At 51.5% G+C, this 16,470-nt stretch overlaps 2 protein-coding genes across 5 annotated transcripts; both read left to right on the forward strand.

The window, feature by feature from the left end:
* The first annotated feature begins 211 nt into the window (after positions 1-211).
* On the forward strand, positions 212-8,021 carry CBY1 (chibby family member 1, beta catenin antagonist). 4 transcript variants are annotated; one of them, XM_038412003.2, is made up of 5 exons: positions 212-364; positions 2,912-3,031; positions 3,666-3,771; positions 3,855-3,970; positions 7,193-8,021. In XM_038412003.2, the coding sequence occupies exons 1-5, from the start codon at positions 305-307 to the stop codon at positions 7,271-7,273; spliced, it is 483 nt and encodes a 160-aa protein (XP_038267931.1). In that variant the 5' UTR covers positions 212-304; the 3' UTR covers positions 7,274-8,021. The 4 variants fall into 4 exon arrangements, with proteins under 4 accessions (XP_038267931.1, XP_043357627.1, XP_038267946.1 ...); XM_043501692.1 differs by having other exon boundaries at positions 281-369; XM_038412018.2 differs by lacking the exon at positions 212-364 and adding an exon at positions 558-704.
* Positions 8,022-8,833: 812 nt separating this feature from the next.
* Positions 8,834-16,050, forward strand: TOMM22 (translocase of outer mitochondrial membrane 22). Its single transcript, XM_038371526.2, has 4 exons — positions 8,834-9,007; positions 9,157-9,275; positions 9,781-9,898; positions 15,629-16,050. The coding sequence occupies exons 1-4, from the start codon at positions 8,903-8,905 to the stop codon at positions 15,701-15,703; spliced, it is 417 nt and encodes a 138-aa protein (XP_038227454.1). The 5' UTR covers positions 8,834-8,902; the 3' UTR covers positions 15,704-16,050.
* Positions 16,051-16,470: the final 420 nt, after the last annotated feature.

Raw genomic sequence — 16,470 nt, forward strand, 5'->3', positions numbered from 1 at the left:
CCACCCCCCCGCCCCGCGTGACTATTCGCGAGTCCGACAATACCATTCCGGGCTGGGGAAGGGGGGGGGGGAGTCTGACCTCTGATACCGGGTCCTATCTCTGAACTCTCTCAAGGGCTCTGCATACGGATCGTTCCATTCATGAACAGATCCCTGGGGAGAGGATGTACGTTAACGTATGCCCTCATACAGAATAACGTTCTACCGGTTCCCGGCCTTCCCCTCTCCCCAGTGGTAGAATCCTAATCTCTTCCATCGAGGTGCTACGGCCCGTTCCCCCGCCGCAAACAACTGCGGGCGTCAGATGCGCATGCGCAGGACGGCTAGCAGTGGGCAACAAGGCAGAGTGGGGCGCTTGGTGCAGGTGAGGCGAGGCCGGTGAGCTTCCCTGCCGCGCGGGTGCTAGAAGGGTCGCGGGGGACCCGGATGGTTCAGCCTCGTTTTTGATTGAAAGAGACAATCTCCACTGACACCCCAACGTTCCCCTCCCCGCCCCTCCCCCCCACGCGCGAGTCTCCGGCTCGTGGCTGGGCAGCCGGTGACTTCGCGGCCTCCCGCCCCCAGCGTGGGCACGTGGCGCCCGGCAGTGAGGAGGAGCGAGGGACAGCCCAGGGGATAAGCCCCCGCCGGGGCCTGGGTGGCCGGGTGCAGCAGCGCCGAGACGCTGCGGTGACGGGCTCCCTGGAGCAGCCTCAGCCAGGCGGGTGGGTGACCCAGAGCCCGAGGGAGGGAGGGAGGGAGGGGCCGCGGGGAGCGCGCTGCTCGGCTCCTGGGTGACCTCCGCCCTCTGCAGAGACACAGGGGCACATTGAGGCCTCCCCGGGGGAGCCGCTGCCCGGCCGCAGGGGTTTCAAAGGGAGAAGTGAGTCAGGGCTGCGTCTTCACTGCTGAGTTAGCTCGGATCTGGGAGCCTGGGCTAGCCGCGCCCACATGTGACAGTCCACCCTGCTGAGCCCTACTCAGCGGTCACCCCTGCAGCCACATCCACACCGGCACGGCAGGAACCTGGGTTAGGCGTGAGGGTTTCTGGGGGCCTATCCCAGGGGTTTTAGCCCTGCAGTGAGCGGCGCTGTTCAAGGAGTTGTTTTGTGGCATGTTGTGGAAGATCCCGTCTGTCCTTCCTGGGCCCCCGGGGGGGCGGGGAAGTGTTCTCAAGCCAGTAAACGAAAGCATTTCCAGCTTGGGACTCTGCAGGTCTCATGGAACACGGGATATAAACACGGATCCAGTGTATGTAAACTGGTAGGTGAATTCTGGTGCAGGAGAAGAGAGTATGTAGAAGAATAGACGTCGTTTGACTTCTGTATTTGGGGGGGTGGGATACACAGGGTCCCATGCCCCCCCAGAGCTGACATGGGGGGGATGGACACATAGTGTCATGGGCCCCAGGGAAGCAGAAGCATATGGGGAGCATGCGGGGTCACGTGTCGTCCCCGCCATTTCAGCCTTCTATTTAGCACATAGGTTTCCACCTAGGGGGAAGTGCCCCACAGTTTGAAAACTGTGGCCTCCTGCCAGGAACTAGCGGATCGGGAGCTAGCAGGAGCTGCTTGGGCCCTTGGCTTTCTACACTGAGGGAGCCAGGGTGTTGGCTGGAAGCCCGGCAGCCCTCCCTGCTCTGCTCCCCAAGCCGGGCTGCCTCTGCATGGCCGGGCACCCCCCAGGCAGGGTGGGTGGCACAGCTCCAAGCTGCACCTTGACACACTCTTGCTTCTGTCCTGAAGAAGCCTGGCACTTGCCGACGACATCCCCTAGAGCTGTGCTGCCCGCCTGCCTGGGGTGTGCCAGGCTGTGCAGGGGCAGCTCAGCTCAGGGAGCAGAGCAGGGATGGCTGCCAGGCACCCAGCTAGCGTCCTGGCTCCCCCAGTGTGGAGAGCCAGGGGTCTGGGCAGGCTGGGTGGCTCCCATCAGCTTCCAGTCTGCCAGTTCCTGGCAGGAGGTGACTGTTTTTCAAACTGTGGGGCAGGGGGACGTACCACGTGGTTTGAAAACCTTTATGCTAAATGGAAGACAGAAATCTGGGGGGGATGTGATGTGACTCCATGTTACCTCTGGTTTGGGGGGCAATGCCCCCCCTGCTCTCCCTAATCTCTGTCCCTGCATAGAAGGTAAAGAAAATCCAGTCCTGGGGAATTGTGAGAAGGCACTGAAAGATTAGTAGCACCCAAATTATGTAACCTGGGTTACAGTTCGCCTTCACACTGCAAAGGGGGTGTGTCATAGCCTGAGTTAAAGCAGAACCCAAGCTCTAACCCCCACCCAGGCAAGCACATCTGGATTCAAAGCCACTCCAAAAGCTGGTTAAAGGTTTTTGTATGGTGACAGTATGGGGTTTAGGGCTAAAACCCAGTTAAGAGGCTGGGTTAACCATGCAGTGAAGACATCCCCTGAGAAGGACTACTTACTCCAAGCAGATGAGGCTATTCCAGGGTGAATGCTTCATATGAAGCTTTGTTCTTTTTAAAGTGGGACTGAACAAAGCTCTGAAAATGTACTTGGGGTTTCTGGTTTTAGAGTACAACTGATTAAAATTGATAAAATCCCCAGCTGATCAAATATTTGAGGAAACCAGTAGGTTTCTATAAAATAGTAACTGAAAATACTCTTAAAATTACAATATGTACACTCAGGAAGACTCTTTCCAGAAAGAGCCTAAAAGATTCTCGCTCACTGAGGGCTCATCCCTAGGTCTTAAGAAGAGTTAAACAGTGATTTTAAATATATCCTATTATTTTACTTTTTTAAAAGCCATAATTTGTCTAAGCATAAATACTGAAAATTGGAACCAACAAACACCAGAAACTGGAAATCCTAAATATTCTATAGGGAATCATCCTGTGGTGTGAGGTTGGATAGATAAGAAATGTCTGAGCTTTTCTTTCTATGTTTTGTCCTTGTATCTGGAAAACAGGGCAAGGCAGCAGAAGTGAGCAGGCTTGGAGATTGGAAAGCCATGCCTCTCTTTGGGAACACATTCAGTCCAAAGAAAACCCCACCTAGGAAATCAGCCTCTCTCTCCAACCTGCACTTGGTAAGTGCGGGGTTCTAGGGATCTTCTATCAACCCTTTAAGAACAAGGGGCAGGTGGTCTGCCTTAGAAATGTTGTTGTAACAACTCTCATAACAAAGTATTAGACACTCCCCCGGCCCACACACTCTCCTCTCTCTCATATTCCCATCTGTTTCTCCTTCCTCTTCTGGTCCAGAGTCATGACCGCTTACTGATGCCTGGATAGTGAGAGAAGAAGTGGAATGTTTAGTTAGTGGCATACTTCACTCCATCTTCATTCAGAAGCCAGATTCACTGCACCTGAAACTTCTAATGTGTGCTTTTATTTCAGACCGCAGTGGGGCAGGGGCTTTCCTTACAATTGGCACCAAAGATAGAGCAGGACCTGGAGAATGAACTCCCTTCATGTCCCTAAAGCTAGCCCTTTTAGTTCAGGGGTGACATATGTTGGAAGGAGACTCTGTATAGGTGTGTGAGAGACAGAAGCTTGTACTGCAGCAGCATGTGCAATGTTAATAATAGGACATCAGATTCTATGGCCATTGATACAGCACCTTTCACAAGAATGCCAGTCACTTTAAGAAAAGTGAAGGTATGAGGGAAAGTATGGAGAGAGAAAATTAAAATTTTAGAAAACATTGAATTTTTTCTGCAGCTGGACAGATCGACCCGTGAAATTGAGCTGGGCCTGGAATATGGCACTCCCAACATGAACCTCACTGGACAGAATCTGAAGTTTGAGAATGGCCAGTGGATAGCAGGTGAGGAGCTGCTCCTGTTGCTTTGGTCTGGGAGGATTGTGGAGTTACATGATGATTATAACTTTGGCCTGTCTCCCCTTTAGAGTCAGGGAGCAGCAGTGGGGACCGCAGGGAGACACAGCGCCTGCGCAAGCGGAACCAGCAGCTGGAGGAAGAGAACAATCTCCTGCGTCTGAAAGTGGATATCCTGCTGGACATGGTGAGGATGGGGAGATTCACCTCTCTGAAGTGACCAGAAACACCCCTGAGACAGAGTGAAGAGCTCTGGGTCATTCCAAAAACACAGGTCTTAATGCCAACCTGTGTCCCTGCTTCCATTAACACTGAGCCCTACCCTGCTGTTAGACACACATAACACAGTAGTGATTGTGCAAGAGTGAAGACTGACCTCATCCACTTCCTCCCCAAGAGGAGGAGAAGGTCCAGGTCCCTTCAGCAGAAGAGCTGGATTACAGTGAATACCATAGTTGAGAGGAGGGGCCTGAACATCTGGATGATATAGGAAGACTTCCCCCATACCTTGAGTGTTTTCCACTTTCTATTTGTATATTAGTATCTTCTCATCTCCCTTCTAGCATCTGCTTTTCGCTATTGGGCTTCTGCAGTCAGTGAAATGAAGACCTTGACCATTCATGGTCACTTGAGATCTTAGGTTCCATAAGGCTTTCTTTTTTTGCAAGAGTAATGAAAAAGGTCTTTCACCCCAAAGACCATTATAAACTGAAATACAGCCATACCCAGGGATCACAGCTTCCATGGAAAAAAATGCAGCCACTCCTGGAGTGAAACATGGTAACTATTTAACAAAGTAAGAATGTTAACCGCTATGTCGGGGTGGCCAAATTTACTGATCCTCCAAGTCATGTACAACAATCTTCAGAAGTTCAAGAGCTGAGGCGCACCTGCTGGGGCTTGGGGCTTCAGCCCTGTGGTGGAGTGATGTCCTGCAGAGAGGGGAGTCTCAGGGCTTCAGCACGGTCCTGCTGAAGCCTCAAACCCTGGCCGGTGCACCCCATGGGGTTGAAGCCCTCAGACCCCCACGTTCTGCTGGACAGAAGCCAGAAGCAATGCGCAGGAGGGGGGTACGTGGGGTCACATGCCCCCCCAGATCTTTGCTAGGATGTGCTGACCCCGCACACTCACATGGCACCACCGGGCCCCCTCCCTGTACAACAGCTGCTGGAGCTGGCAAGCTGGGATTGCAGCCGTGGGGAGAGGCAGCGGCAAACAGCTGGGAGTTGCAGGGAGAACTCCTGAGGTTAAGAGGGAGGCGTGCCTGGGAGGGCATGACTCAAGCTGTTGGGAGGGGGGTGAACCTTTAAATTGTGACTTCCCCCCTGACTCTCAGGCACCAGTTGTTTCTAGCAGAAGACTCAAGCTCCCCCTCCCCCCCATCTGGTAGGTGGAGAATGGGGGTGTTGTGGGGGGCTCTGTGAGCTGCACTTTAACCCCTGTGCTATGTCATCCTGACGAAATAGCAATATGGGTAATTACATTCTCCTTCCCTAAATTCCTTCTGCAGTTTCAGTTGGAAAGATGCTCTTGTGGTTAAAGCACAGTCAGGAGATCTGTGCTCTCCATAGTGTTTCTGGGTGGCCTTGGGCAACTCAGTGAACCTCCGTGCCTCAGTTTCCCTCTCTGTAAAATGAGAGTGATATTTCTCTACCTCACATGGGTGAAAGCTAATTCATTCACATTTGTAAATCTCTGCAAGGTCGTTGGACACAGTGTGCTGTGAAATCCAAAGTATTAATTGTGGAAGCTCTTTCTCACTTCTTCCTAAAGCTGTTTAGTGTGTTACAGACTCAGAACCTGCTGAGTTCCACCCCAAAGGCAGTTGTGTATCTGTGGTGTATGTCTGTAAAGCGCTTAGGGATCCTGCTGGGTGTAAGGGACTTCAGAGATATGTTAGATCAGGGGTCGACAACCTATGGCACACGTGCCAAAGACAGCACGCGAGCCGATTTTTAATGGCATGCTGCTGCCTGCCTGGTCCCAACTGCTGGCCCTGCTCAGCACACACTGCCGAATCCAGGCTGGGACCCCGGCAGGCAGCAGAGTGCCATTAAAAATGCTGCCCGCCCCAGCCTGCTCTTCTCCGCCCCCCCCCGCAGGGCAGAGTGAAGAAGCTTGGTCCTTCCGGCTGCTGCTGCAGGGCAGGCAAGCTTCCCCCTCCCCCCGCCGTGCTGGGTTCCTGCCCCTCCTTCTCTCCCTCCCTGCTGCCGATCAGCTGATGGCCCTTGCGAGGGAGGTGGAGAAGAGGTGGGTCAGGGCCTTTGGGAAAGGGGGGTGGAATCAGGGCATATCCCCTCCAGCCCCCTGCTATGAGCCACTCTGGGCAGGGGGCTGGGAGCACCCCCACGACCATAGTCCACACTTCCAGCCTCCTGTCCTGACCCCCTGCATCCCCCCATGCCCTGCACCCCCCTGACATGCCCTCTGCCCTGACTCCTGCACCCTCCTCACACACTCCCAGCCCTCTGCCCTGACTCCTGCCACCCCCCCACAACCCCAGCCTTGACTCCAGCACCCTTCCACACATACCCAGCTCCTCCATGCCCTGACTCCTGCACCCTCCTCACACCCCATGACCTGACTCTTGCACCTCCCACATTCTCACCCCCACCGTGAGCACCAAACGAGAGTTCCTGCACCCCCCCCCACATTCTCACCTGCACCCCTCGCACCAAATGGGAGCTGCCCAGGTAAGCACTCCACACCAAACCTCCTACCGCAACCCTGAGCCCCCTCCCTCATTCTAGTTCCTGGCCAGACCCTACAGCCCTACCCCAAGCCTGCTCCTTCACCCCCAGTTCTGTGCTCAGTGCACTCCCACCCTCAGCTCAGTGCAGAGAGAGAGGAAGAGAATGGGCTAGAAGCAGGGAGAAGGTAGGTACCTGCTCTATGTGGGCAGGGCCAGACCTGGCTGGCAGGAGCCGGCGGATGGAACTCCAGACCAGCAGCGGGCTGAGCCACTCAGCCCGCTGCCGGTCTGGAGTTCTGGCTGCCAGCCCCTTGCCAGCCAAGGTCCTGGCCGCAGGCCCCACTCAGCCTGCTGCCGGCCTAGGTGAACGGAACCCCAGGCTGGCAGTGGGCTGAGCAGGCCGGCAGTGTAAGATCAGCATTTTAATTTAATTTTAAATGAAGCTTCTTAAACATTTTAAAAACCTTGTTTACTTTACATACAACAATAGTTTAGTTATATAATAGACTTGTAGAGAGAGACCTTCTAAAAAACATTAAAATGTATTACTGGCATGCGAAACCTTAAATTAAAATGAATAAATGAAGACTCGGCACACCACTTCTGAAAGGTTGCCGACCCTTGTGTTAGTACTTTCCTTATTCTGGTGTATATTTTATAAAAACAATAGTCCATGGGGATGTGAGGGATTATTCTTACTCTTATGCTTGCTTGCAGCTGTCTGAGACCACAGCTGAGTCCCATCTGATGGAGAAGGAGCTGGAGGACCTGAAGAGTCACAGCCGGAGGAGGAAGTGAACAGCAGCAAGAAACGGGATTAGGGGTTGGGCGAGCAAGGGAATTTGGTTTGAAATCTCCATCACCCATGCAAGCAAGGCTGCTAAAGCTGAAGGGCTCCTAAAGCTTGGCTGGGACAGCTTCATTGTCTTGATAGAACATGGTGATATTACAGTCCGCTGGACAAGTAGCCAAGTTCCCAGGCTTGAAATGTTAATGGGGCCTCCAACCAGAAGGCATCTACTATACTATTCCATAGAGCTGATGCAATGCTCTTGATAAGTCACCGTAGGACATGTTCTGTAGTGATGAACATCTTTCTGCCTAGACCTCTCCTCACTTTTTTTCTCTATTGACCTGCCACTCAAGGCACAGAGCCCTTGGTGGAAGCACATGTTGATAATCTGTTTTATCAAGGAGTGCTGGGCAAGAGTCCTTTCTATACTGTGAGCAGAGGAGTATTTGTGAGTGGATGGTAAGGAAGATTTCTTTGTATATGTGCATGGCCTTAGTGTCTCTGGTTTGCAGCTTCTGTATGGGTCTCCTTGCTAATATCTTTGATCTCACAAGTTTCAGATTGGCTTTTCCTCGACTCCTGTTCTAAAAATCAAGTAACATCCTAAACTAAAACAGTCTTTCCATTTTCAGATATTTATTATTATTATTTTTGTACAAACCACTAACTCTGCTTCCTGCTGTTGGCAGGTGGGTTTCTGGAATTGTTTGTTCTCCTGAGTGTTTCTTACATTTGTATAAAATTAAAACAAATCACATTTGTGAATCTGTTACATTCTTGCTAAGGTTGTGCACATGTGCGTCCGCACACACACACACACACACTCCTCCCTCCCTCTTAAAGCCCTAACTGAAACCAGGCCCCAGAGTGTTAGATGCTGCACAGACATGTAGTGAGAAACAGTCCTTTCCCTGAAGAGCTTACAGGCTGATTACACAGGATAGACAAAGGGTGAGAGGGGAAACAGAGAGGTGGAGTGATTCATTCAAGATCACACAGCAGGTCAGTGGCAGATCTGGGAATAGAAAGCCAGTCTCTTGAGTCCCACGTGAGTGCCCTGTACACTAAACCACCACTGCCTCCATCTCACAGAGATGTATTATGCCCTTTGGCTAAGGGCCATGGTGCAACTACTGGCCATTTCCTTCTGCAGCAGAGGAGATGAGCAAGTGGGGGAGGGCCGGGGTCTAATTTCCCCCTTGCATACCCGCTTCACAAGGTGTCAGGGCAAGAGCCTGTTAAGCTAAGGGCATGAGCCTTTGGAAGCAGAGGGGCCAGGAAGCAGTGGACAATGGAGGCCACCTAGGAGTTACGGACAGATGGAAGAGGTGGAGCGGATAGGCAAGGCTAGGGGCTGGACAGCGGGTGTGGGGCAGCAGCGAGGGAGCATGGGAGAGAGCAGCTAGGCTGGGGCGCAGGCTAGGGGCCCTTGCCTTGCTGGATTTGCAGAACTGGGCAGGAGAGGCCGCTAGGGGGCAGGTTGGCCGCTAGAGGCCGCTCTCTCCCCCAGCTCGCTGCCCTTCCCGCGTGACTGTCGCTCGCCTCCCTTCCGGTGTCTCTGTCCTCTGCCGGGGCCACCGTCTCGTCGGCTCTCTTCCGGTTCCGGTGTCTCCCGCGCTCTCCTGGTTGCAGCCATGGCCGCCGCGTCGCCCCTGTCCCCCGAGGAGCTGCTGCTGCTGCCCAAGGGCGGCCCGGGCAAGGCGGAGGAGCTGGAGGAGGAGCTGGAGGAGGACGACGAGGTACCGGGTTGCGGGGCAGGGAGCCGGGGGAGCGTGGCCGCCCGCGGGCCGCATGTGCGAGGCCGGGGTGACCCCTGGGCGTGGGGGGCGCAGGGCAGGGGCCGTTCCCGGCGGCATCTGACGGGTCTGACTCTGAGCCTCCCCCGCAGCTGGACGAGACCCTGAGCGAGCGGCTCTGGGGCCTGACCGAGATGTTCCCGGAGAGCGTCCGGACCGCGGCGGGAGCTACCTTTGATTTGTCCCTCTCTGTGGCCCAGAGAATGTACCGGTGAGAAGGCGGCGCTGGGGGCGTGGCTGGGTCTGGCTCTCCCGGGCCGGGGTGGGTTGTCAGGGCCGCGTGCCTTTTTTCGGGTCAGGGTTGGTTATTGACCGATCAGATACCGCGCCTGCGGGCTGCGTGCTCTGCCCCTGCCACCGGTTGTTGGGTTTGTGTGCGAGCGTCAGTGAGCAGCGCAGATTGTGCGGAAGGTGTGTGTAGTAACGCTACACATCCTGCTAAAGCATATAGCAGAGTATGGGAGCCAGGCCTGGAATAGCAAGGGGGACTACAGATTAGGTTCAGGTGCTTAGGCAGAGCTACCTGGAGTGTGCAAGACTGGAATATCAAAAATTAGTCTAAATCAGGATTGAGGTACCCAGGCAGAGCTGTATGGGAGTTTCGCTTGGTCCTCCCTTTCTAGAGGCAGAAGGGGAACAGGGGTCTGTTGTTCCATATAAAAGGGGAAGGGAAATCAAATCAAGATTTTTCTGTCATGATTATTTTTTCTCTCTAGATTCTCCAGGGCAGCTCTGTGGATTGGGACTACCTCCTTCATGATCCTCGTTCTTCCTGTTGTATTTGAAACTGAGAAACTGCAGATGGAGCAACAGCAGCAGCTGCAGCAGCGACAGGTGAGCCTGAAACCTCAAGACCCTTACTCCATTGCAGTCCATGGTTGCCTTGCAACTGAGAGATTAGCAGATGATGATGAGGTTTGCTGGACATAGAATCATAGAATCATAGAATATCAGGGTTGGAAGGGACCCCAGAAGGTCATCTAGTCCAACCCCCTGCTCAAAGCAGGACCAAGTCCCAGTTAAATCATCCCAGCCAGGGCTTTGTCAAGCCTGACCTTAAAAACCTCTAAGGAAGGAGATTCTACCACCTCCCTAGGTAACGCATTCCAGTGTTTCACCACCCTCTTAGTGAAAAAGTTTTTCCTAATATCCAATCTAAACCTCCCCCATTGCAACTTGAGACCATTACTCCTCGTTCTGTCATCTGCTACCATTGAGAACAGTCTAGAGCCATCCTCTTTGAAACCCCCTTTCAGGTAGTTGAAAGCAGCTATCAAATCCCCCCTCATTCTTCTCTTCTGCAGACTAAACAATCCCAGCTCCCTCAGCCTCTCCTCATAAGTCATGTGCTCTAGACCCCTAATCATTTTCGTTGCCCTTCGTTGTACTCTTTCCAATTTATCCACATCCTTCCTGTAGTGTGGGGCCCAAAACTGGACACAGTACTCCAGATGAGGCCTCACCAGTGTCGAATAGAGGGGAACGATCACGTCCCTCGATCTGCTCGCTATGCCCCTACTTATACATCCCAAAATGCCATTGGCCTTCTTGGCAACAAGGGCACACTGCTGACTCATATCCAGCTTCTCGTCCACTGTCACCCCTAGGTCCTTTTCCGCAGAACTGCTGCCGAGCCATTCGGTCCCTAGTCTGTAGCGGTGCATTGGATTCTTCCATCCTAAGTGCAGGACCCTGCTATTATCCTTATTGAACCTCATTAGATTTCTTTTGGCCCAATCCTCCAATTTGTCTAGGTCCTTCTGTATCCTATCCCTCCCCTCCAGCGTATCTACCACTCCTCCCAGTTTAGTATCATCCGCAAATTTGCTGAGAGTGCAATCCACACCATCCTCCAGATCATTTATGAAGATATTGAACAAAACGGGCCCCAGGACCGACCCCTGGGGCACTCCACTTGACACCGGCTGCCAACTAGACATGGAGCCATTGATCACTACCCGTTGAGCCCGACAATCTAGCCAGCTTTCTACCCACCTTATAGTGCATTCATCCAGCCCATACTTCCTTAACTTGCTGACAAGAATGCTGTGGGAGACCGTGTCAAAAGCTTTGCTAAAGTCAAGAAACAATACATCCACTGCTTTCCCTTCATCCACAGAACCAGTAATCTCATCATAAAAGGCGATTAGATTAGTCAGGCATGACCTTCCCTTGGTGAATCCATGCTGACTGTTCCTGATCACTTTCCTCTCCTCTAAGTGCTTCAGGATTGATTCTTTGAGGACCTGCTCCATGATTTTTCCAGGGACTGAGGTGAGGCTGACCGGCCTGTAGTTCCCAGGATCCTCCTTCTTCCCTTTTTTAAAGATGGGCACTACATAGCCTTTTTCCAGTCATCCGGGACTTCCCCCGTTCGCCACGAGTTTTCAAAGATAATGGCCAAGGGCTCTGCAATCACAGCCGCCAATTCCTTCAGCACTCTCGGATGCAATTCGTCCGGCCCCATGGACTTGTGCACGTCCAGCTTTTCTAAATAGTCCCTAACCACCTCTATCTCTACAGAGGGCTGGCCATCTCTTCCCCATTTTGTGTTGCCCAGCACAGCAGTCTGGGAGCTGACCTTGTTAGTGAAAACAGAAGCAAAAAAAGCATTGAGTACATTAGCTTTTTCCACATCCTCTGTCACTAGCTTGCCTCCCTCATTCAGTAAGGGGCCCACACTTTCCTTGGCTTTCTTCTTGTTGCCAACATACCTGAAGAAACCCTTCTTGTTACTCTTGACATCTCTTGCTAGCTGCAGCTCCAGGTGCGATTTGGCCCTCCTGATATCTTTCCTACGTGCCCGAGCAATATTTTTATACTCTTCCCTGGTCATATGTCCAACCTTCCACTTCTTGTAAGCTTCTTTTTTATGTTTAAGATCCGCTAGGATTTCACCATTAAGCCAAGCTGGTCGCCTGCCATATTTACTATTCTTTCGACTCATCGGGATGGTTTGTCCCTGTAACCTCAACAGGGATTCCTTGAAATACAGCCAGCACTCCTGGACTCCCTTCCCTTTCATGTTAGTCCCCCAGGGGATCCTGGCCATCTGTTCCCTGAGGGAGTCAAAGTCTGCTTTCCTGAAGTCCAGGGTCCGTATCCTGCTGCTTACCTTTCTTCCCTGCGTCAGGATCCTGAACTCAACCAACTCATGGTCACTGCCTCCCAGATTCCCATCCACTTTTGCTTCCCCCACTAATTCTACCCGGTTTGTGAGCAGCAGGTCAAGAAAAGCGCTCCCCCTAGTTGGCTCCCCTAGCACTTGCACCAGGAAATTGTCCCCTACGCTTTCCAAAAACTTCCTGGATTATCTATGCACCGCTGTATTGCTCTCCCAGCAGATATCAGGAAAATTAAAGTCACCCATGAGAATCAGGGCATGCGATCTAGTAGCTTCCGTGAGTTGCCGGAAGAAAGCCTCATCCACCTCATCCCCCTGGTCCGGTGGTCTATAGCAGACTCCCACCATGACATCACTCTTGTTGCACACACTTCTAAACTTAATCCAGAGACACTCAGGTTTTTCCACAGTTTCGTACCGGAGCTCTGAGCAGTCATACTGCTCCCTTACATACAGTGCTACTCCCCCACCTTTTCTGCCCTGCCTGTCCTTCCTGAACAGTTTATAACCATCCATGACTGTACTCCAGTCATGTGAGTTATCCCACCAAGTCTCTGTTATTCCAATCACGTCATAATTCCTTGACATCACCAGGACCTCCAGTTCTCCCTGCTTGTTTCCAAGGCTTTGTGCATTTGTATATAAGCACTTGAGATAACCTGTTGATTGCCCCTCATTCCCAGTATGAGGCAGGAGCCCTCCCCTCTCAGACATTCCTGCCTGTGCTTCCTCCCGGTATCCCGCTTTCCCACTTACCTCAGGGCTTTGGTCTCCTTCCCCCGGTGAACCTAGTTTAAAGCCCTCCTCACTAGGTTAGCCAGCCTGCTGGCAAAGATGTTCTTCCCTCTCTTCGTAAGATGGAGCCCGTCTCTGCCCAGCACTCCTCCTTCATGGAACACCATCCCATGGTCAAAGAATCCAAAGCCTTCTCTCCGACACCACCTGCGTAGCCATTCGTTGACCTCCACGATTCGACGGTCCCTACCCAGGCCTTTTCCTTCCACGGGGAGGATGGACGAGAACACCACTTGCGCCTCCAACTCCTTTATCCTTCTTCCCAGAGCCACGTAGTCCGCAGTGATCCGCTCAAGGTCATTCTTGGCAGTATCATTGGTGCCCACGTGGAGAAGCAGGAAGGGGTAGCGATCCATAACATCATAAACTTGCTTGAGTCGCCAGGATTCCCCCTTACTTTTTCTAATACCAGCAGTTTCAAACTCATTTAGCAGAGAGGAGAGGGCTTGATTTCATGTTTAATTATGGTCCGTGGGCCAGAGCATAAATTCAGGATGGCTTATTATCCTCAATCCACAGCACAAATCCCACTAATGTCAGTGGGAGGTTCACACAGAGATCAACTCTCTCTTTTCAAGGCTGCATTCACTCCCACTACCCCATTCCATCTGCTAGAGTTAACAGTTAATGCTGATGTTGGCATGTCATCACTGGATTTTTACAGTGGCTACTTCAGTCAGATTAAAAGGGGGAAGGGGAATTCATCACTGACTCTTTGTTCCAAGCTCTCTGCAGATTCAGGCAACTGACATGACATTGTTTACATTTAGTTTGTATGTGGAAGGTGCTCTTTGCAGCAGTGAGGTCTAAAAGCTGACTTGGGCTGGGGGCAATGTTCCCTCTCATTTTTTACATCCATGTGCGGAATAAATTTTGTTATGTGCACCAATATAGAGGTGATGTGTGGTGGGGGTGGCACCGAGGAGTTAAGAGTGTGGGAGGAGGCGGGATGAGGGCTCTGGCTGGAGGTGTGGGCTCTGGAGTGGAACCAGGGATGAGGGATTTGGGGTACAGGCTGCCCTGGGGCTGTGGTGGGGAGAGAGAACTCCCCCCAGCCCTCTCTCACCACAGCAGCCCAGGCCTGGGCAAGAGAGCCCCTCCCTGTCCGCAGCAGCTCCAGGGCCGGGGGAGAGGCACCTCTCCGTGCTGCATGCCTTCGTAGACCTTGATAGCCTTAGAGGGAACTTATTTAGAGGCTGGGGTGTGGGGGAAGAGCGCTTAGGTCAGTGGTGGGCAACCTGCGGTCCTTCAGGGTAATCTGCTGGTGGGCCAGGAGACAGTGTTTACATTGACCATCTGCAGGCACGGCAGCCCGCAGTTCCCAGTGGCCACGGTTCGCCATTCCCGGCCAATGGGAACTGCAGGAAGCGGTGCGGGCCTCAGGGATGTACTGGCTGCTGCTGCTTCTCGCAGCTCCTGTTGACTGGGAACAGCGAACCGCGGCCACTGGGAGCTGCGGGTAACTGTGCCTGCGGATGGTCAGTGTAAACACTGTCTCCTGGTCTGCCAGCGAATTACCCTGATGGGCTGCGTATGGCCCGCAGGGTGCCCACCATTGGCTTAGGTTCTGCGTAACCTGAATATATCATGCAGCCATCAAATACATCATATAGGCCTGATACAGCTCATGGGCTACATGTTTGATACCCATGACTAAGAGTACTGGGATGAGATGTCTTATTTTCTCTTTGCTATCTGAGTAAGTCTACAGCAGTTAGCTGCCATAGCAGAGCAGGAATGGTATTGCAAAGTGACAAGAGTATTTCACTCTCAGCCCTGCAGCGTGGGTTAAGAACATAAGATCGGACATATTGGGTCAGACCAACGGTCCATCTAGCCCAGTATCCTGTCTTCCAACAATAGCCAATGCCAGACGCTTCAGAGGGAATAAACAGAGCATGGCAATTATTGAGTGATCCATCCCCAGTATCAGGCAGGCAGAGGCTTAAGGATACCGAGAGCATGGAATTCCATTCCTGACCATTCTGGCTAATAGCAATTGATAGGCCTGTCCTCCATGAACTTACCTAATTCTTTTTTTAACCCAGTTATACTTTTGCTCTTCACAACGCCCCCTGGCAACGATTTCCACAGATTGACTGGGTGTTGCATGAAGTACTTCCTTTTGTTTTAAACCTGCTGCCTATTAATTGCATTAGGTGACCACTGATTTTTGGGTTATGTGAAGTGGTAAACACTGCCTTATTCACTTTCTCCTCACCCACTGTTCAGGATTTTATAGACCTCTATCGTATCTCCCCTTAGTTGTCTCTTTTCCAAGTTAAACAGTCCCAATCTTTTTAATCTTGCCACATAACTTTGTTTGCTGTTGCACCCGTTGAGTGCATGTTTTCAGAGAACTAGCCATGACTCCAAGATCTTTCTTGAATGGTAACAGCTAATTTAGTCCCCATCATTTTGTATGTATAGTTGAGATTGTTTTCCAATATGCATTACTTTGCATTTATGGACAGTGAATTTCATCTACCTTTTTGTTGCCCAGTAACAAATGTGGAGTCCTTATTATCAGATGCCTAAACCTCCTCCTTACTGGAACTATGGGGGCAGGGAGGGGTGCTATGCTGTTTTCAATCTTTATAGTTAATTTAAATAGTTTTTTTTTAACCCAGTATCATCTCTTGCAGATTCTCTTAGGACCCACTACAGGGTTGTCTGGCAGTATGCCAGGGGCCCTGCCACCACTTTCTGGAAAGATCTAACTTCCAAAAGCTGCTTCAGATCCATATTACATGGGGAGACCTCAACCTTGATTCATTTGAACTGTTGGTTTGTCAGGCTGGGCATTGCCCGCCTTTTTTTTTTTTTTTAAACTTTGGGACACTGACCTATCCATAATGGGGCAAAATCCCCTCTCCTGGACCTTTTTTTTGATGGGCTTCTGCCTGTAGCTTCCCCTCCAGAAGTAACAAGTTTTTCCTTTTATCCAGTCAGTCCATGCAGTGAGCAGTTACAGAGACTTTAAATTGAAGAGCTCCTGCTGTGGGCTCCTTACCTTAGGACACAAATTAGGCTCTGGCCAGTTTGTTCAGTAAATTCTGCAAGAAAATCCTGTATTTCTCCTGGGTAAATCAAGGCCAGAAGAGGCCAGTGATAAAAGGAAGGAGTGAATTTATCAAGAGGCAGAGTACAAAGAGGAGTAAGTTTCATCTGAGCCCTACGGGGAAAACTTGTTTTCAATATTCTCCTTGCAATTTTTTTTTTTTGTTGGAGGAAAGGGGAACACATTTGGTTAAAGATTGTGCCTATGCCGATTCTGTTTGCATCATAAAACTACTACACTTTGGAAATCGGCTGCATACCTTTTTTGTATTAAATATTAAATAAATTTAACCCAAACATGGTGTGTTTAGTAGACATCCCTTGTGGATTTGCATCTTGAGGGCTCAACTTTCATGCCCCCAGATACTAATAGAAGACTAGAATAGCTGTTACTGCTTTGCACCCAGATGGGTGGTTATCCTCCAGT

Source organism: Dermochelys coriacea, chromosome 1 (genome assembly GCF_009764565.3).
Source record: "Dermochelys coriacea isolate rDerCor1 chromosome 1, rDerCor1.pri.v4, whole genome shotgun sequence".
NCBI lineage: Eukaryota > Metazoa > Chordata > Testudines > Dermochelyidae > Dermochelys > Dermochelys coriacea.